The 23719-nt window shown below is 48.8% G+C and overlaps 1 protein-coding gene across 5 annotated transcripts in view; it reads right to left on the bottom strand.

Moving 5' to 3' along the window:
- The window catches only part of SIK3 (SIK family kinase 3), a 238827-nt gene that overhangs the window by 11874 nt on the left and 203234 nt on the right, over nucleotides 1-23719 (bottom strand). For 2 of the 5 annotated variants that reach the window (XM_040631197.1, XM_040631198.1), the window contains exons 7-21: nucleotides 17453-17571; nucleotides 16839-16949; nucleotides 16458-16601; nucleotides 15942-16019; nucleotides 15705-15814; nucleotides 14144-14297; nucleotides 13725-13880; nucleotides 10447-10517; nucleotides 8059-8202; nucleotides 4127-4277; nucleotides 3288-3413; nucleotides 2934-3019; nucleotides 2356-2465; nucleotides 1045-1384; nucleotides 35-412 (exon numbers count right to left, since the gene is read on the bottom strand). In XM_040631197.1, coding sequence (XP_040487131.1) covers nucleotides 35-412; nucleotides 1045-1384; nucleotides 2356-2465; nucleotides 2934-3019; nucleotides 3288-3413; nucleotides 4127-4277; nucleotides 8059-8202; nucleotides 10447-10517; nucleotides 13725-13880; nucleotides 14144-14297; nucleotides 15705-15814; nucleotides 15942-16019; nucleotides 16458-16601; nucleotides 16839-16949; nucleotides 17453-17571 — 2278 coding nt within the window. Of the gene's footprint in view, nucleotides 1-31; nucleotides 413-1044; nucleotides 1385-2355; nucleotides 2466-2933; nucleotides 3020-3287; nucleotides 3414-4126; nucleotides 4278-8058; nucleotides 8203-10446; nucleotides 10518-13724; nucleotides 13881-14143; nucleotides 14298-15704; nucleotides 15815-15941; nucleotides 16020-16457; nucleotides 16602-16838; nucleotides 16950-17452; nucleotides 17572-23719 lie in introns of all 5 variants that reach the window. The other 3 variants (XM_040631195.1, XM_040631200.1, XM_040631199.1) reach the window with 3 other exon arrangements.

Below are 23719 nucleotides of genomic sequence, written 5' to 3'. Positions count from 1 at the left end.
CTGCTGCTGCTGCTGCTGCTGCTGCTGCTGCTGCCGCTGCCTCTTCACGAGCTGGGCGAACTCCGCCGGGGGCAGCCGGATGTCCGAGTGGCCGCTGAGCGAATGCCGGGGGGAGAGCAGTCCCTGGAGGATGTGCGGCACCTGCTGGTGTCTCGTATAGTCTGGCGGCGTGGGGGACAGCAGGGCCTGCTGCAGGGCCGATGCCGTATAGTGCGCTGGCTGCTGATGGGCGCTGGGAGGGAAGGTGGGGAATTGGTCAAGTGGAGGGACTTTCAGGGCTTGGGTTGGAGGGAACCCCACTCCTGTTGAAGGGCTGTAGCTGCTGGGGGAACCCCGGGACTGGTCCGAAAACAGATGGGGGTGTAAATGCGCCTGGTCGTAGTTAGCAGGGGAGAACCGATTCACGTTCGAGCTGCAGACACAAAAGGGAGTGAGTACCAGGCATCCGCGTGACAAGTGCGCTAGACTCCCCTGGGGAACAGCTACTCCTCTTCCTCAGTAGGGAGCCCCCCCAACCCTGGGACAGGGACGTGGGGTGTGACAGGGAAGATGGGGTTGCGCACGGCATCCTGACTCGTCCTCTCATTCGCTTCTCCAGTCACTTCCAGGGGACGCAGGGCACCGTGGGGGGGGACAGCTCCAGCTTCAAGAGAGCGACTGGGCCTATTTTACAGCATATCTGAGCTACTAAGAAGCACCAAGCTCTTAGAATAAGAGGGGCAGAGAGGGAAAGAAACCTAAAAAAATAGACAAGGGGGAACTGGCATTTTTAGAAATTCCTCTAATAGGCCATTTTCTTCTTTGCAGACAAACAGGAAGACAGCTTTACCATTTTCCTTCTCTGTCTCATTATTAGCACTTTAATGCTGGGTCAATAAACAGGTTTCAAGTTCACCCCAAACCCACACCCCTGATTTTAGAAAGGGTGAGGCGAGCACAGCGCAGCCAGATTCACGCTCCTCCCCTTCTCCTCTTGCCCTGCTAAGGGGCTTCCTCCCACTCAAATCACCTAGACAGAGAGCTGGTGACCGCCCGCAGCCCTACCTGTGGGCCTCCGCGCTGTCGGCACTCAGCTGCTTGGACAAGGGCCGGTGCCCGTAGCTGAGGGCGGCCATCAGGTTGGTGCGGTGCTGCATCTGAATCTGACTGGCGCTGGGGCTGATGGCCAGGCCTCGCCCCGCAGAGCCTGCAGCTGTCCCCGGCATGCTGCTGAGCATGTCCACAGGCTCCTGTACTTGGATGGTCACCTGCTGGGACGGCGGAGGCTGCTGGAGGCCCAGGCAGGTCAGGGCCACGTTGGGAGGCGGAGAGCAGCTCTCGGGCTGCGGCTGGTAGACTGCACCGCGGGACGGTAAGCCTGGAAACTGGGAGGGTGAGGCAGCGCCTGCAAGAGAGGAACCCCAGCGTGACCGAATGCCTGGGTCAACTGCTGGCTGGAAGCAGGAGGAGCCGGCGATGACACTCACACTGGACGCCGTCTAGACCAGTGCTTCGCAAACCGCAGCGTGTGGAAGACTTATCTGGAGAACTTTGTTAAAACACAGATTTCTGGGTCCTACCCCCAAGAATTTGTATTTTCAGTAAGTGGCTCTGCAAGGCGGTCCTGGATTATTCTTTGAGTTGCTCTGATCTAGCGCAGAGCTTATCAAACTCAAATGTACATACAAATGGCCCAGGGATCTTGCTGAAATGCAGACTGTGATTTAGCACGTCTGGGGCGGGACCGAGACTCTACTTTTCCTGCTGATACCGTTGCTCGGGGGACTGCACATCGAGAAGGAAGGGCCTAGAGACCAATCCAGACTCTTCAGGGGCTCTCGATGGCGTGGCGCTACTTAAGAGATTACCAGTCTGGGGAATACTAAATCCTCAGGTCACTGTCCCTGAAGAAAGACCCACGCAATTCAGGTCCACTCATCTCACCCTCCTCCTGAACACCCACAGAGAGGAGCCACACGTACGATGGAGAACCAACCAGAGGCGTGACAGTACGGAGGGTTCGGCAGCGGCTTTTTTATTTGGTAGGATCGGAGGGGGTTTTATTGAAAATTCAGCATAGTTAACCTTTATGGAGAACTATCTTGTGCCACAGACTGCTCTAAGTGCTTTTCATGTATTTATTCGTTAAATACTATTTTATCCCTCTTTTACATTTGAAGAGGCCAAGGCATGCAGAAGTCAAGTAACTTACTGAGGTTCGCACAGCTAAGGCGTCAGGGGGACCGGGACTCAAACCAAGGCTGCCTGGCCCGAGAGCCTGTACCCTTAAACACGACTGCACGCCTGTGGCGCCCAAGACTAGACTCACTTTCTCCACGAGGCTTAGCACGGTTCAGTCTAAGCCTCGACACTCACCGTGAGACTGGATCATGGCACTGCTCATGGGGGGAGGACTATTACTGGGTGGTCTGAAGAGATGGTTGTTGGGGTGGTTGGGGGGTGGGCTTGAAGGCTGAATCCTTAACCTTAAAAAACAACAAAACCAGATAAATAAGTAAATTTCCTGAGGTGACAGCATAACCTTGACGTTACTCTCAGTCATACGCTACACATAAGCTGAAACTATTTTTTTTTTTTTTACGTTTTGATAAGCCTCCAGGCTAGAAGAACATACATAAACCCCCTACCACAGTGTATGTAAGATCTATCCACATCTTCCCAGCCAAAGAGAGGCAGAGGCCATGTGGGCCTGGGTCTTGGCCTATATGACTGTCAGATTACTTTGTCTGTGGGGCTAAGAAAAGGATGTGGCACGGGACTGAATACAGTCAGGATTTCAGGGAGGCAGCTACCATTTAAATGGATCTCTCTGCTTTTCACAGAGGTTCATCCAAGACGAATGCTAACATCAGGCAGTCTCTCCCATAAGAAGCAGGCCAAGGATGGCAAGCTACCGAGGCAACAGCTTAGGCGTGAGACAAGTGATTCATTACCTCTGGAGCTGGTGGGTAAGGAGGGCTGGCTGATTTTCACATGCAGCCTGAAGAGGTGGAGAAGGCTGAGGAGGACAGATAGAATCCTAAACATGTGGGGGAAAGGAGAAAAATAATTGTCAGCTTGAAGGTCAATCAGAGCTCTTCTCAGGAAGGGAAGAAACAGAAAGAACTATCTGCGACTGACGTTTATGCTCTTGTGCTTTGTCCGAAAGTTCGATTACCTTTCCTCAAACATGTCAACCATAAACATAACTCCACTCTGCCCTGCGTGATCTCCTCCAAAACTCACAGGCAAACGAGCCTGAGAGCAAACTCCAAACAAGCTGGAGAGAGCAAAGAGTGAAGGCCTACTTGAATCTGCTGCTGGAGAATTTGATGGTGCTGCTCCTGCTGGTACAACACGTGCTGCTGCTGGGTCTTCTCCAGGGCCCGCTCGTCAATCTGCCCCCCGTACATCTTCTGCAGCTGCTCACACTCCTGAAGGGAAAGCAGGTAATACAGATGGGGTGCAGCCAGGCCCACCCCAGGCAGTGATGTCAGCAGATGCAGATCTGCCCCAAGAGAAGAGCAGTGTCCTCCATGAGCAACCGACCCAGGTATATAGGTATTCGTGTCCTAAACACGTTCACATTCCGTGCTGGGTGAAGGAATGGAAGACACCACGGGTGGCCCGTGGGCCAGTGGAAGTGTCCGGTGTGAAATCTGTGTGCAGAGCACCTGTCGCCTGAAGCCTGGTCATCGGGAAGGCAGAAAGGAAGCCGGCCCTTTACAGAAGCCTGGAGGTACCCTTCCTTCCTCTGGGAGCACCATTCCATACCCACTGGAGAGGATGCCAGGTGGTAACAATGCCGGCAAGCTCCAGCAAGACCCAGTGCCCATAAATCATGTGAGCAATGCCAAGGTTGCTTAGAAGTACCTTCGCTGGGGCTTCCCACCGAAACCCACACCCAGAAATTCCTCTCTAAAAATTACAGAGACAGGAGGAAAATCTAGGCCCTTCACGAGGATGGGAGGACGTCTGAGCCTGGGGAAAGCCGTACATACCAAGGAGTAAGGAAATAGCGTGAGGAAGCTACACAGATTTGAACCTCGACACGGACGGGGCAGAGATTTGCCACCCCAGTCCTCCACACGCTCTTGCTCTGTGTTCCCCACGCTTCTCCAGAGGTGCCTGCCGCCTCTCCCATTACCTGCTGCAGCTGTTTGATGCTGCTGCTGTTGGCCAGCTTTTCCAGGTGAGCTTTGAAGGCCTGAATGCTTGCAGCCCCATCTGAGAACCGGCGCACGGGGGAGAAACGCTCCGTGGGGAGGTGCAGGGTGTTGGAGTCCTTGTAGGTAGAGCTGAATACATGGGAAGAGAAGGTTAGGGGCGAGGACTCAGGGGCTTGGACCAAATCACCCAGGGACTGCTGTTCCAGAAGAACGCAAAGGCGGCTGGCTGCACGTGCAGCCCTGCACATTACGCCATTTCCAGGCCATCTCCAGAGGCCGGTCGTTGCCCTAGCCTGCTGCCCTTTTGAGAACTCCAGCTGCACACCTTCCATTTCCACTTACCTTTAGCTGGCTTACTTTCCAAGCCTGGTGAGGTCCTGGGATCAAATACATCCAGTTCTTACAGATATACTAGGTCAGAGAGAAGAGCTTCTCAGTGGCCCTCAGGCCAAGCTGCGCAGGAGATCTGGCTTTTATAATCACGTCTGTCTAGTGCCTTTCGAAACCTCAAATTCACTGTTTGACCCAGTTTTCCCTGAGCAGCACTCTCCAAATGACCAGAAGGAAACTACAGTCAGCTTTGCGGCAAAGGCCTGGCTCGGAAGTCCTAGGTTCTGGGCTAGAAAGTGGAGGGTGGAGGTTCAAGTGGGAGGATAGGGGGACTTCTGATCCCCAGATGGAGATGGCACACTCTTAAGGAATGCGGGCCTCAAGATCCTGCTTGCGTGCCTGGTCAACGCAAACACAGCTGGCCACTGTGAAAATTAACTTCACAGAGCAGCACGCCTCCCCCCGACCTCCTAGTGAAAGAGGAATCGTGCGGACAAAAATCCCACAGCTCAGTCAGAACAGAGCCAGTATCTTACAGGAAGAAAGAACAAGCTATTGATAAGGAACGCCTAAGACAGCATGGGAGTTCGAAGCTAACACCTCTACTCGTTACCTAATCAGAAAGAGATGCTTATGGGTTGAGGTAAGCAGATACAAGACTGCCAAGGCGGCATTCCAGCAGCTGATGGAAAGGATCAGGGTTTCATGTCCAGGGCAGAGATGATATCACACTGAACCATGGGTGAAATGATGTACCCCTTGAAAGCTACTCGCTCTGGACTGAAGCAGAGCAAGGCTAAGGAAGCAGGTGGACAAGCAAGTTCAAATACAATGCAGATGGGGAGGGTCGGGGGGGTGGGGGGGCTGATGACTGTGCGGAGCGGTCCTCGGATGTGGCCGGGAGGGCAAGCCCTTTACCCTCTGTTAATGATGACTTGGGTTTCAGGCTCTACCGGAAGCTCGACACAGCAGTGCGCTGATGAAATGAGCACAGACACACGCGTGTAACACAAAAGACGTATGGTTGTGGTAGACACTCTCCAGAAACAGGGATCATGAGAGTCGCCTTTGGGAGCACTTCCTCAGTACTTCCTACATCTGTTTCTACTTCAGGGGTCTAGAGTCAAAGCCAGTAAATACTATTTTCTCCTAAAGTTTGATTCTTATGCTGTCAATATTTTCTAATAATGGGCCCATTCCTGATTCACTCAGAAAGCTGTGTTCTGCAAGGGGTTCATTCAGCCTGTCTGCACAAAACCCGCCCTCCCCCCTCAGAGCTGCTCTCCCAGGCCCAGGTAATTCGTGACTTTTCCAGAAGCTTGGGTTGTGCAGAGACTGACCCTGGTCAGTCGGGCACAGGAACTTCAGAGGAAGAGTTCTGATGGAGTTGCTCGTTTTGGAAGCACTCACAGAATCCATAGTGTTTTATTTTTATTAGCAATCGTGTTCAAACTCAGCACAGCCCCGTATCAGGCCGACATTCCCGCTACACTTTTCAAACAGGAACTTGGTTCCCCACCTAGATAAAATCCATCTTCTGTTCGTTTTTTTAAAATTACGCTTTACATTTTTTTAGCTTTTAAAATGACACACTTCCAGGATTGAAACGGTTGATCAGACCCCTCCTTCTGTCTCCATGCCGGACTTCATGAATTACCCCCCAGAAGAATAGATGTACATATGCCGTTCTTGAATCATTTCCTCTGGAAAATGAGAGGAATTCAATAATCTGTCTAGGCCACCCATTTCCAGGGTTTTCTGGCCCTGCAAGGGGCTCCTGTCCTCTGCGGACTACCTTCAGTGTCTGGTGTTGCCGTGTGTTTGCGGGAACCCCATCGAGACAGGCTGAGTTTGCATAAATTCCCCGCCTTGCACAATCCGCCACTCATCAAGCATTCATTCCAATTCCAACTGGCTTGACCACAGGAAACCCTTGAAACACTCCACCACGAGTGTTCACACGAACACAGACGGCAGACACGTTTCCAGCAGGCAAGGCCTTGACGGTGACTGTAGGCAGGGTGGCAACCACACACACAGGGAGCTGTGGCCCACGTGGCCTTCCTCACTAGACACACGGACACAGAGCAGAGGAGTCGTGAGAGAGGCTGACTGTGGAGAGGTGCCGGTCCTCACGTTTCCCCGACAGGAGGCTCTCCTGAGGACCACGTACAGTGAAACAAGCATACCCGAGGGACTCTGGCTAAACAACAGACCCTGACAAAGGCTAAACAACTGTCAGGCTGTGGACGCAGGGAAGACAGAGACAGGGAGAAAAAAGAAAGGTTCTGTTGGGTAACAGTGGTGAGCTCAGAGTTGTTGAGAAATCATGGAAAATTTAAGGCGGCGGGGGTGGGGGCTGGGGGGAGGACGCTGCAGGGGCGGGGAGGGCGTGTGCGGGGAGGCACCTCTCCAACAATCACCCCAAGTCCCTTCTCTTGCAGTGCGCTCACCGTGTAGGTCCTGAGAGATTTTCCTTAGGAAAACACTGTCTCTCTGTGCTGGAGTTTTTGTTGGAGAGCCGTCATTCCTGCTACTCCGACCAGACCGATCTATTATTCTCAGTCATCTAGAACAGTTTATCTGCCTTCTCTCAGAGTGCCAACAGGGCACTAATTCAGTCTCTGTCTGCGCAGAGTCCACGGTCTCTGCTGATTATAAGGACGCCCGATGGGTTACTCGCCACAATAAAAACATTGTGTCAAGCTTGCCAGTGTGTGAGCTGGTTACAAGAGTTCATAACAACACATTTATAAACTTCATTTCCTTGGAACCTGACTGCTTTTCAACTGTCTCAAGTAAGACTGCTTTCATTGTCCTCCCAGCAAGATTGAAGTTGGTGGTGGCCTGGAAAGTGTGGCCCACAAGCTTGGGGACGGCTTTAGAGGGGACAAAGCTAAGGGCTTTAGTCATCGAGTATTCACAGAAGGTAATCACCTGCTAGCAAAGTGTCACACCCCTGTGCTTCCAGGCTTACTTGGACTCAGTTTTAGGAAGTTTTCTTGGCCAGGAAGGTTAAGCTTGTTACTTCTTCAAGAGGATGAATTACACAAATGTAAGAGAGACCTACTAAAAGATTTCAGCCATCACACTATTATTGCAAGAATGACTTCTCGGGTACAACACTCCAGAGAACGCAGTACCTCTGCTCTACCATTCAGAGGGATGCATCTTCCTCCATGTCCGAGCTCACTGTTCAGTGGTGACATGGTAAGATATGCTCATTCTTTTGAAGGCGATGGTGATGAATGGTCAAGTCTACCGATAAGGTTCCAAATCCTCCCATGTCCGGCTGTCCTCTGAGAATTCACTTCCTCGAAGGTTTCAAGTTCAATTTCATCTATGAGTCAACACCCAGAATCACGGGAATCAACTGCAGACCATAAACATGTCTACGAGGTAATGGGAAGGAAGACTCTCACACGGCCCTGTGCACTGCTCAGTGCAAGGAGCTGAGAAGATGGAAGCTCAAGGATGCTACTTAAAGCCTCGATGCTTGTCACCGTCACTGTAAGATTAGCAAGAAGGGTGCCTGCCCGTTGAGCCTCAAGGAGCTCACACAGCTCACGGGGCTACTCACCGATGCTGGTCAGGTACCAGGTGAGGGGGCCAGACCCGGGAACGGAAAGGCTGCTGTCCTAGCTGCCGTTGTAGGTCCGGTGGGATCTCAGCTGTAGGGTTGGTCATGGCCAGTGTATGTCTTTTGGACCTATTTGCCAAGTACCTGCAACAAGCAGGAGCACATTTCATAGTAAAAAAGACAGACAGGAATATTCCTCTGCAAGAAGCATTAGAAGTTAATCCAAAGCACTCAGAATGAAATAGTGCCAGAGCTTAAAAAGGGCTCCATGGCAAACAGACCCCTGGCTGGATGAAAGTGACGCGTGGTCAGCCGGCCAACAAAAGCTGGCTTACCACTCACGTGGCTGAATTTCGAACCTAAGAGCAGCCACTAAGAGAAGAGAGGAAACATGTGGCTCACAAAGAAGATCGATTTTCCTTCCTTCGTTCCATTCGATAGAAGCATTTATGTCCCACTTGTTAATTTTATTGTTCCTGTCCCTCCAAATTTCCAAAATACAAGTCAGAGGAAATGAGCCCTAAGGATTATTCCTAGAGATGAGCCAAGAGAGACAGATATTCAGAAGGACTTCACGTACATCTCTAGATCCCAATGGCCCGCCAGGTTTGAGACTGTCCTCACAAGTCACGGCAATGAGTGATTTCCAAAACTACCCCTTCTCTCATACCCCATGATTGTAAGTCAATCATCAGAGAAGAAAAACTGATATTGTCCCAAGGGAACCAAATTCTCTAGAGGATGAAGAAATGAAACCACATGAAATGTTCAGAATTGGTTTTTGGGGGGTGGGGTGGGAAAAGGCAAGGCAAGAAAACAGAAGTTTCAAAGCTAAGGAGTTGACAAGCTGAAGACTTTCATTCTAAAGATCTATCGGATGCACTACTTAGTTAATACCAAAAATAAGCCACAGGCCCCCTTCATCTAGCTGACGGCTTCCTCGGCCACTGCCGCTCTTCTGGGGCACGCATAAAAGCGTCACCGTCCCTCTCCATGACGTCAGGATGGATGGGCTTTACCCTTGACATGTTGGTCTAAAGAAGAAAGAAGGTGGAGCTGGAGGAAGTAAAGTCCAAGACAAAGAAGATAAAGTGAAACGCTACCGTCTAATTAAGGGAGAAAGGCAGTAAGTTTCCTAACTTTTTTTTTTCATGACATCAGCAGGGGCCCATTTGCAACATCGTAAGCCCTGTTACCAGCAAACTACAGAGAATAGCATCGAGAGGAGGAAAAAAAAAAAAGTTAACGACAATTTTTCTTCTATTGGCTAAACTGTAGGAGAAGCTGACCCATCTGCCACCACCCTGTCCTCCACTCTTCTTTCCAAACATGACCAGCTTCTTTTTTGAGTAGCAGCTCTCAAACAGAGCTACTGGGGGTAAAGAAGAGAGGACTGGCCAGCAACCGTCAGGTTCTTTTAGAAAAAATGGTCTTGCTTCATTCTTAACTACTTTGCCTATTTAAGCTAAAAACAGTTAACAGACTATAGAGCAATTAGTGGTACGTGAACTTGCCAAAGAGTGAGACATGAGTGGTTTTAATAACCATTTGATAAAGACACCCAAAGTTTCCCCAAGAGCCCGTGAAAACCATTTTATTTCAACTTCCCTCCAGGGAAAAACATATAATTTTGAAGAACACCTGTATTTCTGGGAAAATACATGCTGGATTCTGGTCAAACCCCCCCCCCCCCGGGAAATAAGAAAGACGACTCCCACAAGGGGGCATGCATGGAGCGGGGACCACGGCTAACGAGACTGAAGTGAAACGAGCAGCACAGCACGCCCGATGGTCACTGCCGTTTTCTGTGAATTAGGCATCGCTCAACAAGGTTCTGGCAACCATGGATATTTGCATCTGTCCCTGGCCCGAATCCCATATTCTTTTTTTCATTATCTCTTTGTTGGTACAAGGGGATGGAGGAAGCGTACAGCAAACAGTACAAGAGGTATTCATTCTCCTGGAAAGGAAGCGTCCATGCCAGAGGTCCATGGCCAGACTAGCTAGGATCACTGTCATCCCAAATCTCCAATTCCTTTTCAGTAAACAGTTCTTGGCAGGTAGGAGCAGGCTTTGCACCTTGTGAATACTATCAGAGTTGCAATATGAACGCAGGGGGGCAGATAAGGAAGGAGGGAGGAGAGAAAAAGTTCTTATGGTTATTGCTGTCACTTAGGGGACTTCCAATGGCGCTTACAGAAATGCCATTTTCTGGGTAGTCTTCTGTTACTTCCATGTGGGGAGGAACATGCCATCTGGCTTGAGCAAAGAGACCACACAAGTGTCGAAGCTGCACTGGGCCACCTCCTTGGGCAGGGGTGGCCTCTCGCTGGCTGCAGGGGAGCCTGCCCAAGGGCGCTCTGCAAGCACTGCCCGGTGCCACATTACCTCTGCACAGCTTCCTGATCTGGCTCCCCATCCGAGCTCTCCTCGTCCACAGGCGTAACTGCTGGCACCGCCTGCGGAGACACAGGGGGGAAAAGCTCAAGGCGGCGCTTCTTCCGGAATACCGCTCGGTTCTAGAAACCGGGCTGCAGACAGGCCTTTCTGGCCATTCTCTTATTTACGAAACTTTCCTAGGGCCCCCGGGTTATACGGAACCTCCACATGCCTTTCTAGCTTTCCATGTTTACCTCGCTCAGGTGATTTTAATTTGCATTTCTTCCTCTGACTCATCTTCGCTCACTCATCCAACAAGAGGCGAATGCCTACCATGTTCCAGGATGAAATGGGAATTAACAAACATAGCTCTTGCCCTCCTTTCACAGTCTAGTGGAGGACAGGGACAAGGAAGCAGACGATTACAGAACAGCATGACCAGGTCCTCTAGGAACCGAGGGGGCCCTTGGGAATTGAGGAAAGCATCTTGGAGGATGGGACACGTCACCTGCAACCTGAAGGGGAAACAGGAGCTGGCCACGCATAGAGGAGAAGGCTCACGAGCCTTTGGGGTTTCTAGGCTGAGAGAAAAGAGAAGGCCTGCAGGTGTCTGAGGACCTGAAAATACAGTAGAAGCTTGTTTACCTGGAATGTCTAGGAACTGGTCTGTTGTTTCATATTAATGTTATTACCAGCGTTTAGATGTCTTTCATGCCAAAAAAGCATCACGGTTTTTTAAAAGTACATTTTAGTATATAACATATAATTGTGTAGTTGCAATTCAAGGCTTTAGAATAGCTATTACCCACCAAAACACACCCGAGCAGTGAGAACCGCCGCCATGCCTGCATTATTGTGACTCCCCTCATCTACGTGAGGGCTGCCGAACGCAGCGCGTCCTCCACAGCGCCTCACGGCCTCGTGCTCACACAAGCTCCACGCCTCAGGCGCTACAGCAGGGAAAGTCAGACTTCGATTATTATGAAAGCACTTTTTAAAAAATGGAAGATCGTTTTAAAACAAAACTAAAACTTTGGGAATAATTCCATTGCTTGAATGCGAGGCTGTCCAGACCCCTTACTATAGTTCCACGAGACTGGAGGGAACAGGGTTAGGCGGGAAGTGGCGACAGATGAGGCAGGAGAGGGACACAGCGGCCAGTTACAGACGGCCTTGAATGCCACATTAAGAAGTATATTTTGAGGAAGGACAGCGGTGAAACACTAAATTTGCAGCAGGGATGTGATGTTACAAGATGTATACTCTAGAAAACTAGCTTGCTTGAGTTACAGTGTAGAAAGGGCTGGTGGTGGGGATGAGGAGAAAAGACTGGAGGCGAGGAGGCTCGTGAGGAGGCCACTGTGTTAGTCTCGGCAAGGGATGACAGTGATGAAAGGAAGGAGCCGTGGAGGAGGACAGAAGCAAGGTGCCGGATAACTGACTTGATATGGGGATGAGGGGGAGGGAAGAGTTAAATAGAAATCCCACATTTTTAGCTTGTGTGACCAGGAGAACGACAGTGCACGTCACTGTCACCCAGGAGGAGAAACAGGTTACCTGCAGTTATTTGAGGACATGTCAAATTCAAATTTGAGGACATGTCGAGTACTAGTGGGATAACGAGCTAAGTCTAAGCGCTAGGCGGTCATCTATACAAAATGGAGAACTCAGAAGAAAAGAGCGTTCTGGGCTGGAGAATCACTTGGTAACAGAAATTATGGGAGCGGATAAGATCAGTCAGAGAGCGTATGTAAAATGAAATGGAAACAGGGCCTAAGATAAAATTGGGGTTTCACCAACTTCAAAGCACAAGCAGAAAGGGAACCTGAAAAGGAAAGGCAGGAAGAAAATGAGAATGTGGTATCACAGAAGCCAAAAGAAGACAATATTTCAAAGAGAAAAAATGGCCAACAGTGACTGATACAGTTGGCAGGCCCAAAAGATAAAAAATGTCCACTGAATTTATCAACAAAAGCTTGTTAGTGACCTTGGCGAGAATAGTTAGAGTGGACAGAAGAAGTCTCTCCACCTCCCACAAAGCTGTTCTTGATCCTTCATAACCTGCACCGATTCGGCCCTTCCCAGAACGCCTCTGCCGCCTCCCGGTCCACGGGACTCACTCGGGCGTTTACTCACACATGGTCCTTTGCTATTAGTCCAACACCGCACACAGGTTGGTCCTGCCTTCCCCAAATGATAAGCTCAGTGAGGCTAAGAACTACGGACACACCCTTCCCTGTGCCCGACAGCCCTGTTAAGTGAAAGCACGGCCCACGGTGGGCCCGTGGCTGTTCTCACACTGTTGTGTTACCAATCCATGATACGGTTAGTACAGAAATAAAGAGTAAGCTTTTAGAAACTTTTATAGCAATTTAACAGGTAATTTTGTCTGTTGAAAATTTAGCCTTGTATTTTGTATGTTTTAAAATTTTTATTTCTCTAATAATTCACTTTTATTGTATTTTATAAAAGGATGAATCCCATGATGGACTGAAGGGGAAAAAATGTCCTCCCTTTTGAACACCTCCTTTTTGAAAACGGACAAGAGGTCCGTTGAGAAGCGCTGCCCTAAAAACACCCAGGAAGGGCTGTGGATATGATGGAGCACCCAATCGCATGGTCCTGTGAGATTAAATGAAGGAATGAACGAATGAATGAATGAATGAATGGGTGTACCTATGACAAGAAAATAACCAGAAATAAACAGAACCCAGTAGAGGAAAAGAATCTTTGAATGTGACCATTATATATATGTATATAAGAAAGATGGGATTGAGAGATACCAACTGACTAGGTTAGAGCTTACAAAAGCCAAATAATTGAGTGATCGAGGTTGTACCAAAAATGCGAAGTAATGTCCATCAAAGGAGAAAGGGTCGGTGAAGAGTGGTTCATTCTAGAGAAAACGGTTAGGCACCACTGCCCTTGGGCAGGGAGGAGTTACCGTGAGAGGGCTGAGTCAGTCAGGCCGTGGTGACCAGACTGCTGGGCTGTAGGGCTGTGGTGGCACTTAGCAGTGGTGCCCGGAAATGCCCCACTGAGGATGATGCTCGCCAGGAGCTGACTTCAGAGTGGCAATTATTTGGTTAAGTAAAGAAGGTAGCCAAAAATTAAGTCTGGAAAGTTCTACGAGCCTGAAGAAAATGGGAATACGTTGAGCATCCTGAGCTTAGAGGAAGAGGAAATTCAGACCTTTAGGTGGGTGACCTGGGTTCCCAGCCCTAAGCCCACAGCTTCTTTATCAAAAGCCTCTGACAAAGTAGGTCGGGCGCTGGGCTGCTACTCACTGGTGTCATGGTGACAAGTGGCGAGGGTCCCCGTGGGCGCTTCAGCAGCTGCTGGGCATGTAGCTGGATGTTGGCTCCTCCATCTGACGCCCTCCGGCCGAGGGGTCCCATTCCATTCAGCAGCTGTAGGGTGGGCGGCTGTAAGAGGGACTGCTCCTGTCACAAGTACAGTGGGCAGGGCGGGGTGGTAAGGTGGGGAGGGAGGAGGGAGAAAACAGCCGTCCTCCAATCTACGGAAACTAAGGGATCCTTTAAGTACGGACAGACTGATCTTCCCTCTCACCCAGGCTGCCGTGCAAGAGACATCGTCCTTCTCTATAAGGATATACCCTTACGTCCTGGGCAAGGTCCCTCAGAGTCTCTCAAAGGAAGCTCAAATGTGTTTCTCTGGGGGCAAGCCCTCTCCCACATCCAGGTACCTTGTACTCGAGCTGCCCAGTCGGTTGCAAATTTTGCATGGGCAGCAGGTTGTGCATGAAGTTCACGTTAGGGGCCACCTGCAGGAATGGAGCCTGCGGGTTGACTCCAGGAAAGCCGGGCAGGAGCTTCTGCAGATCTTCCAGAACTTCCGTGCTGATGGAAAACAGGATGACAGAGAAGTCTGGTTAACAGTCTCACTCCAAAGTGCTTATAACCCCAAACTGATAAAACTGCTAAGCTGGGCACAAATTGTTGTTTTTTTTTGTTTTTTGTTTTTAACTTTTTAAATTTCCTCCTAAATTTGTACTTCTTAGACCCCAAAGCAAGTAGAAGCCTAGTGTATGGAAAGTGGCTCTCTGCCATTTTCCCATTTGGGACTGGGGATTGCTATTCTTCGTTGACCACTCATGTAAAACCAACAGCTCTGAGCCAAGAGGAAGTCCTGGCACCACTCCAGTTCAGGTTTTCAAAGCCTGGAGGTGAACAGCAAGCTTCTAGAGGACACAGACCATCCACTAAAACAATGGCTGCCCGAAGTAGCAACTGATTCACCAGGGAAAGAATGCGATTATTCCTGTCGGTGCTGATGGGACAGATAAGTGGTGGATGTGCGGGGCTGTCGTGCCCTAAGAGTAAGGTTTACAGCACACGTTAAAATAAGAGATCTTTCCACGAACAGAGTGACACAGGACTCCACCCCTTCGCAGCTGACATGGTCTTTGAAGCCAGAATGTTCCCCTATTGCCTGTTTGATCGTAGGCCGAGAATGAGAGACGTGAGCAAACAACCAGCAGGCCTCGGGAGGCGTTTCTGGAAATTGCTCAGAGAAAATAGGTATTTATAAGAACACTAGCTGCGCTCCTAATTGAACTCTCTAGAGAACTCTTGCCATAACCGTCTCTTCCCAACACAGTAAAGGAAATATCCAGAGAAGAGGTAAGGCTATTTTTAATGTTGAAAGTCTTCAAATGTAGAACAAAAACAGAGAGCCAGCCTTCGGTACATTTCCCTGTGTGAGGGCATCAGAGAGCACACTGAAGGACTGCTTTGGAGAAACGCTGTGGGAAACTGGTACTTACTTGGTATGTTTTTGGATTCTTGCTCACTTAATTTAATTTTTGACTCACATAAACTACACCGTATCATTTGTCCTCCTTTCTTAGATGAGTCTTGCATTAGAAGACATAGTAAACAGTATCTCTAAAAGCTGTCAAACTCAGATGAATTTGAAGGGGTACTTTTATGTGACTTAGATCAGAAGAACTCAATTTTTATGAGCCAAGATGCTATATGCTCTTCAGCAAAGTACTGTGATTAATGGACACGATGGTGGCTATCAGCTCCCAATCCACCAGGGACAGCTCTGTAATTCTTTGGTCACATCAAGTCTGATCTACCCGGGACCCTGAACTGGGTTAGAAAAAGACATGTCTTGGCCACTGGATTCCATCTCATCTAGGAGCTACAACAAAGTAGGAAAAACAAGCCATGGTAGGATCTCAAAGTCAGGTGGGAATTCTCCACCGTGGTATTAATCAGGGCTGTTCACCAGATACTCACCGTGGGTCAGCCACACCCACTGTGTGTCTCCTCATGGACAGATAGCGGACCAAGGCTTCAGGGGAGGGCTCTTCACCCTCGTCACTGTCCAAGTTCACTGTCCCATCCGGCTGAGGTGGAAGGAAATACAATCAAATTAGAAATAAGAAGGAATTCGAAATAAGCAGCCAAGCAAGGAAGCAAAGATATGGGGAAGAAAGTGGTTTCGGCTGACAGCTATCTGAGGGCACTACTTGCCTCCACAATCTGGTTCTCTGGGTTGATCAGCTGCACCTGGGGAACGCTGATGTTCATAGTGGTACCAGCCTGCTCCGCCTAGAAAGTAGCACATAGGTATACACCTTTACCTTACACGCTAGGTGGAAATACTGATGGTCTTTCAAAGGATTCCTGGTTGCTAAACTCTACGTTTCTACCTCTGAGTCTTTGGTTCCTCTGCCCTCAGAAGCTACAACAAGGAAGCATTCTTTAGGGAAAACAGTCTCTCTCAATGATTGGCTATTTATTAAAAAAATAAAATAAAATGCAACTCTTGCTGTCCTTCCTGAGTACTGGAATACCCTTCCATCCTCTGTCAGAGGAAGGTTCTGACCTCTGCTTGACCTCTGACAAAGGAAGAGATGACAGATAGGACGGGACGGAGGTAAGGAAGAACAGGAAACTCTCTTAGAGTGAGTTAGTGAGCAATGACGAACCATCCCCTCCTCCCCTGTGTTACTTGTCCTGCTTCAGGTCACTGGAGTTATCGCCCACCTGGACATTGACTGGTGCTTGAAAGGCCATGGCTCGGGGCATGCCAGGAGGTGCTCCGACACGCAGGGTTTTGTGTCTCTTATGTCGATCGCACAGCAGGCTGTAGATTGCACTATAGTGATCGTAGGCATCTGATCTTAATGACTACCAAGGGAGAAGGGAAAAGAGTAAAAAACCCTGGTGAAATGGCATGTCAATAACCCAAACCCTCTCAATAGTACATTAGAAGACCAAAGCACCTTCTTGTCAAGGCTCAGAGAGGGGCGGAGGAAGAAGAACAGGGAGAAAAGGGAAAGTTCCCAGGAAGGAGAAAAAGGGGAAAAGGCAGGACAGAGGGAATGTGGCTACCTCTCACTTTGTCCTCCACGCCTTTAGAGATACCTGTAGCGTCCGCTCTTTGTCCAGGCCCATGTCCTCCATGGCCAAGAGGACATCCTCATTCAGGGGGTCTATCTGTCTTTCTTCTTTCAGCTGCTGGCATTCAGCTATTAACTGTGACATTAAAAAGAGGCAAGCTATCAAAGCCCCAGTTAAACACGTCACGATGGCAGATTGTCTATAAGGAACCAGCTGTTTCATGCCCCTAGCTTGGGATACTTTTGGCCTCAGACAAAGCCTAAGCAAGAAAGTTATAGGTACTCAGCTGTAGGCAGACAAGATCCCTGTTTTGCTGAGGTCCTTTGGGATGGCCACGATGGTTTAAATAAAGCTATGCTGTCGAAGGCGCTGAACTGAACCCACAAAGATAAGAGGAAGGAGCTGTCCCCATGGCTGGTGATATTTGGGGCCAAGTGGTAGGCACCTGGTATCACAACTCTCCAACAACTCGGCTGCTTTAAAATTCCCTGCTGCTTGCTTCCCTTGCTGCTTTGGTAACACACCAGTTTGTTCCCAGCACCCGCCCTCTTCAAGTCCCGGCCTGATGACAATCTCATGCAAGAGAGAGAGCTGGAGCTCTGAGCGGAGTTCCCCGGGGCGAGCAGAACTCAGCTCACCCGGTCAAAGTTGGGGTCCGTGTCCCCTAGCTTCATCCACTTGTGCTTGCAGATCTGCTCCATCGACAGGCGCTTGTTCGGGTCTAACACCAGCATGTGGCGGATCAGGTGCTCGCACTCTGCAAGACATACGAAGGGCGCGCCTTCAGTCTCGGCGAGGGGCGCACCGCAGTGGCGGAGGGACTCGAGGCAAGCCAAGCACAGGGACTCTCCAGCTTCTGCTCTCACTTCTCTCTCTTGCTCCTTACCTATGTCACTGCTCACTGCGCAAGGGACCCGGCAAAGGTGGGAAGCGGTGAAGAAAAGTTGGGGTAATACCTCCATTAAAAGTCTGACCAGACAGTGTAGAGATAATCCCTGGGTCTCATTTATTTATATGATGTACGGCCCCATTTAGCACAATTAATAAAGAACTGAATGTCCTCTGGGGGCGCCTGGGGGTGCAGTTGGTTAAGCATCTGACTCTTGGTTTTGGCTCAGGTCATAATCTCAGGGTCCTAGGATCGAGCCCCACGTCAGGCTCCAGGCTCAGCACGAGTCTGCTTGAGATTCTCTCCCTCTCCCTGCCCCTCCCACTTGTGTGCTCACACATGCGCTCATTCTCTAAAATGAATAAATCTTAAAAAAAAAAAGAGAGAGAGAGAATTGAATGTCCTCTAAAGAGATCCAGTATCTTACAAGGTCCTTGAAACATTCACCTCTACCTTCTCTATGTATTACTACGTGCCTACTAATGCGTCTGGCTTGGTGTCCAGAGCTCTCTTCAAACCTCAGCATTGACATTTCCAGCGGTCCGAGGTGTGGGGGAGAGGCCCAGGGCGCCCCTTACCACACACTGCGACTCCACTGCTGGCCGCATTTATCATTTTCTCAATGTGTTTTTAAACATTCACAGGTGCACACAACTGGGCTCTGAGCCACAGAGACTCAGATCAGTATTTTTCTTCGACGGCTCATACTACGTATTATGCTACAGAACGTACAATGGATTCACGATCAAGAACCCTACATTTTGATTTCAAAACCCCCCTCTAAGTTTTCTCAGGTGTAAACTGGGGGTGCTGAGGGTGATGAGGGAGTCGTACTTGTGCTTGGAGGTGGCAGCGATGGTAAGAGTGAGCAGTACTAACAGACGCTCTTTGGTGCACTTACCAACTACTTGCTCTCATTTACACCTCACAGTAATCCTAGCAGGAAGGTCCCATCATCACCGCCATTTTAGAGATGGTAAAAAAGAGACACAGAGAAGTCAAGAAATGTGTCCAAGATCTCATGAAGTCAGATTTCAAACCAGACAGTCTGACGCTTCGGCTGCCGCCCTTTGCCAAGCGCTACGCTGCCTGTGGACTGTGCAGGGCTGCGGGCGGGACCCACCCCCCGGCCAGTCATTTAACCTCTCCATCCCAGCCGCCATCAGCTCTTGCTTCGACTATTGTAGAAGTCTCCCAGCTGGTCTTCCCGCGCCCACCTCTGCTTCTCTACAGTTTGCTCTCCACAGAGAAGCAAAGGGCATATTTCTAAAACGTAAATCTGAGTTAGCACCACCTTGCCTACAACTCTCCAGTCTCTTCCCGCAACCCAGAAAACGAAGCCCAAGGTCCCCAGCCGCCAGGCCCACATCTCTGCCTCTGGCCTAGCCTCCTGCCACCTCCCTCCGGCTCCCCGAGCCTCAGCGGCACCGGCATCCTCTACGGACCGTGCCCACGCTCAGCGCACTCCCACCGGCGGCCTGTCCGCCCGCTGCTTCCTCGGACCCTCACATGGCTGGCTCCTCGTCACTCAGGAGACGACTTAAATGCTACTTCCTCAGAAAGCTCTTCTCTGGCCACCTCGTCAATCTCAAGTGGGCCTCTAGTCACCCTCTATTCCACCACACGAATCTTCTCCACACAAATGACTTCTTTTGAAGCCCTCTGATTTACTTCTTTATTGTCTAGCTCCCCCACCACAACGTAAGGCCCGTGTCTTTCTCACCGATGTTTCTGGTACCAAACCTCCAATACCAGAGATGGTGATTATACCTAACTGGAGTTCAACCAACAGCTACTGAGTATATGAACCAATATTTACTGAAACTCTAATCAAACGAGATTGTGTTCGTGAAAAATGCTTTTTTAAAACTATGAAGTTCTGGGAAGGGGGGGTGAGGAGGCGGGTGAGTTGGGGAAGGGGACTAAAAGGCACACATTTCCAGTTATAAAAGAAGTAAGAGGTGAAGGGGCAATGTGCAGCGCTGGGAATACAGCTAAGGACAGTGTAACCTCGCACGGCCACAGACAGATGGTGGTCGCTAGATTCTTGCGGTGGTCGCGCATCATGTACATAAACGCTGAACCACTATGTCGTACACCTGAGACGACTACAGTGTTGTAATGCCAGTTATGTTTCAATAAAAAAAAAGATACTTTTTAAAATAACTACAGAATTCTCTGTAAGATATAGGTTTTAAAACAGTTTCCATTTCATGACATTGGTCCTGAAAATAAAACTGGCCAGTGATGACAGTAGTAACCAATCAGTGCTAATTTTAAAAGACTTATGTCCAAGGCACTGTGCTTAACAACTTTATTTCATTTACTCTTCTCAACAACCCTAAATTAGCTTCTATTATTAGCCCCCTGTATAAAAGAAGAAACAAGTGAACGTGCTCAACGTTGCAAAGTGATGGCAGGGCTGGGGCTGGAGAGCTAGGCTCCTAGCCACCCTTGATATAGCTTCATGTGGATATAAATCCTGTTTGATCTATTTTTCTGGAGTGAATTCAACTCTGCAACCCTACAGTTTCTGCACCATGTGGCAACACCATTCTAAATCACCATATTAAAAGGAATACAAAGAGTAATTAAGACAATGTACTCAATTCTAAATTTATTCTTGCTTTAAAAGAAAATACAAAAAGGAAAGTCCCTATATCAAAATGATTTTATAGCAGGCATCAATCATTCTTACTTTATAATTAAAAGTATATTCAAATGCAGTGTAGATCCTAAAACCTAAACGCCTATGAAAGAGTAAATGCCATCTACAACATTATACTTTTATTAAAATTATGTTTCCAAAGTAGCCAGGCCACACCCCCCAACTGGAGCATTTGGATGGATTATAAATATCTTTGCCACACACCTTTGTGATCTGCAATTACTTGAGAGGAAAAAATGTTCCTAATTTAAAAAGTTACTACAATTGGGGTGCCTGGTTGGCCCAGTCGGTTAAGTGTCCAACTCTTGGTCTCAGCTCAGGTCTTGATCTCAGGGATGTGAGTTCAAGCTCCATGTTGGGTTCCACATTGGGCACATGGAGCCTACTTTAAAAAAAAAAAAAAAGTTACTACAACTAAAGACCCCCAGCTAGAGAGGAAGCCTGAGCCTGATTGGAAAGTGGTGAGATTTTTGTTCAGGCCTCTAGATGGCGCCCTTCTGTTTTCTTTCAGTTCCCACACAGCATATAGCGCATAAAAGGTAACCACCTCAGTCCTCAATCAGACGACCAAGACAGAATGACTTTCAGTTACTGGCTTGCTTTAAGACAGGATTTTCAAGGCAATTTTCTTAAAAACAAAAGAAATGAACACTAATATAGTAAGCCTTGCCTAGAAAATGTAGCTAGTTCAATTTCAGGATCTTGAAACCTTTATTCAGTCATCTTTAATCAGTATTTGGTTTCAGATGCCTTAAAAACTCTCCAGAAAAATGCGAACAAGAATTTATACACAAACATTTGCATGTAATTTCAGTCTGTTCAAGGAGCCCCCAAATCATGCCATCGATTCCTCCGATGTCTACAGGCCCCAGGTTAAAGCCTCCGGGTGGCAGTGACAATACCCAGGAGACAAGTTTTTATTTTGTATGCCCTCCATGATATCCCTCATGCAAAGGAACAGAAATCTCACACTTTCCATGTGTTGCACAGATGGCAAAACGCAGAAAGCCAGATATTATCACCAAGTCCTACTTCCTAAGTGTCCTACATAGCTCATGAAATTAAATTCAAGCTCGATTTGAACACACTGTTCTATATAAAATATGGACAGAGGGTGAAAACAAAGGTATCGATGCTCCCAACCTAATAGCAAAACCAACCACGGGGCAGGCAATTAAAATGAGTGGAAGGAAGCTAGGGCCTCCGATGAAAGGGAACACGCGTCAACTTTTCCAGCTGCCAAGTCCTCGATTTTCATGTCGGCAACGGCCCCATCCCTCGTGCCCTCCCTCGGCTGGGGCCTGAAACCGAAGGGCCCCGGGCTGTGCAGGATTAGTGTGCTGTGCGTGTGCGTGTGCCAGAGGAGCCAGCAGGGCCTTCAGACGCCCGCTTTCATCTGCTCCGCACAAGACGCCAGGCGGTCTCCGCAGTGCAGATCGCCAGGGGCCCTGAAACACGATCTGCCACCAGAATGCTAACTAGAGGATGCGCTGCTAGGCCCTGCCCTGCGGTGCTGACAAGCGTTTGGAAGCCTCCATGGGGAGAGAGCTGCTGGCGGGCCAGGCCCTAAAATGGGAATTACATGGAGATTGCCTGTGTCATTCCATCTAAGAGGGCCAGGTCTTTAACACCTTTTTTCTTCTAGAAACTTGATAATGAACAGTTTTTCTCTAACAGGTTCAAAGTAGTCCATCTGGATGGGGGGGGGGGAGCGGGGGAGGGAGGGTGGAATTGGGGGAAGTAGAGTGTGAGGAAGGGCAATTAAAAACCAACTTCAAATTCACCAAAGATAGGTGACTAAAGTTCTGTCTCCAGTTTCCAGGCCAGAAGAAGAAATGAGTAACTTCAGAAAGAATTTCCAGACTCAAGGTTTGAGAACGTGGCCCCTAAAGACAGGTGAAAGGCCAGGAGGCTGATTTATCCTGGAGACAAGAAGGTGTAGGTCAGCAGCAAGGGGCATACGGGGTGTTCTTCAAGTCTCAGAAAGGGTTTTATAAAGAAAACCAGGCGGATTTACACTATGCTCTTCCAGAGGCCTGAATCTGAGCAGTTCAATGTAGGACAAGTCTTTCTAATTGTTAGAGGTGATCCAAATTCCTGGGTCAGGGTCTTAGGGATCCAAGGAGGGGCCCCGTAGGGAAGTGAGAGGGGCGGTCCAGTGGGCAGGGCCACCCCTTCCGCACAGCTAATGTTATCCATTTTATAGATTAGTGTTCTGAGTAAGAGTTCGCTTGCAAAGTTAAGTCCAGAAACAACTATCCTGGAAAGGACGAACTCCTTGGTCCCGTCTAACTCTGAAAACCATGAATAACTGTGACACGGGAAAGATCTGTCCTGGGAAATAGCGTACTTATTATCACTAGACACGCTGAATCAGGCTGGCATCTGAGAGGTCACTAGATAGGGCTCCCAGCACCACGTGAAGAAGACTGGGAGTCCCATAAGGACGGAGCCTGTGCCTGCCTGAGCCGTGCACCCCAGTTCCCACCACAACACTGGACAGGCTAACACACCCTCCAGAAGGCCGGTGAGAGAAGTACTGGACTGCATGCCTGCTACAGCTCCTTCGAACACCTTTCCTCAGAGGATCCTGAGAATTCACAACAGAACAGCCCTCGCCACGCTTCCGAACAGAAAAAGCAGACAACTATCCTTTTACAGAAGACTGAAAGGTGGCAGTGTTTGGGGGCAAAAGCCTGGATCCGATGGTTTCCAGGGCTTTCCCTGGTAGCTTTAGAGTTCTCTGCCTCACACAGGGGCACCTACTCACTGATCTTGTCTGAGGCAGAATACAGAATAATCTGTAAATCAGATTACCACTTGGGGAGACACAGATATCTGCAATGTGGGCAAAGCCTTAGCGTCAAGATTATGTTGCAACAAACCAGAACTCTTAGCAGGTAAGTCTTCCCCATAAACCCTGTCAATTTGACTCCAAGTATTAATCATATATCTTTAGCAGTTAACAGAGTGAGAGTGGGACAGAAAAGAGTAAAAAACATAAGGAAGGAGGGCCTGAAAGATTAATAGAGCAATTCCTCCAAAAATATTACTCAATAATAATTACTAACATTTATCGAGCATTTATACGCTAGGCAGAGCACTAACCCCTTTAAGTTAATTATTTAATTCACACAGCAACCCCTATTACCATCATACCTGTTTTATAGATAAGGAAATGAAAAATCAGAGCAGTTAAGAAATTTGACCTGAAAATAAGAGGCAGAGCCAGGACACAGATTCTGGTCAGTCTTACTCCAAAGCCAGCGTTTGCAACCCACACGGCACCTAAAATAAATTAGTTCTGGATGTTTTACTTGGTAACATATCTTTAAAAAAACAAATCAA

The sequence above is a fragment of the Ursus maritimus genome, unplaced genomic scaffold (genome assembly GCF_017311325.1).
Source record: "Ursus maritimus isolate PB19 unplaced genomic scaffold, ASM1731132v1 scaffold_16, whole genome shotgun sequence".
NCBI lineage: Eukaryota > Metazoa > Chordata > Mammalia > Carnivora > Ursidae > Ursus > Ursus maritimus.
Note: the sequence above shows the minus strand (reverse complement) of the source record. Positions and strands in the feature narration are given on the sequence as shown.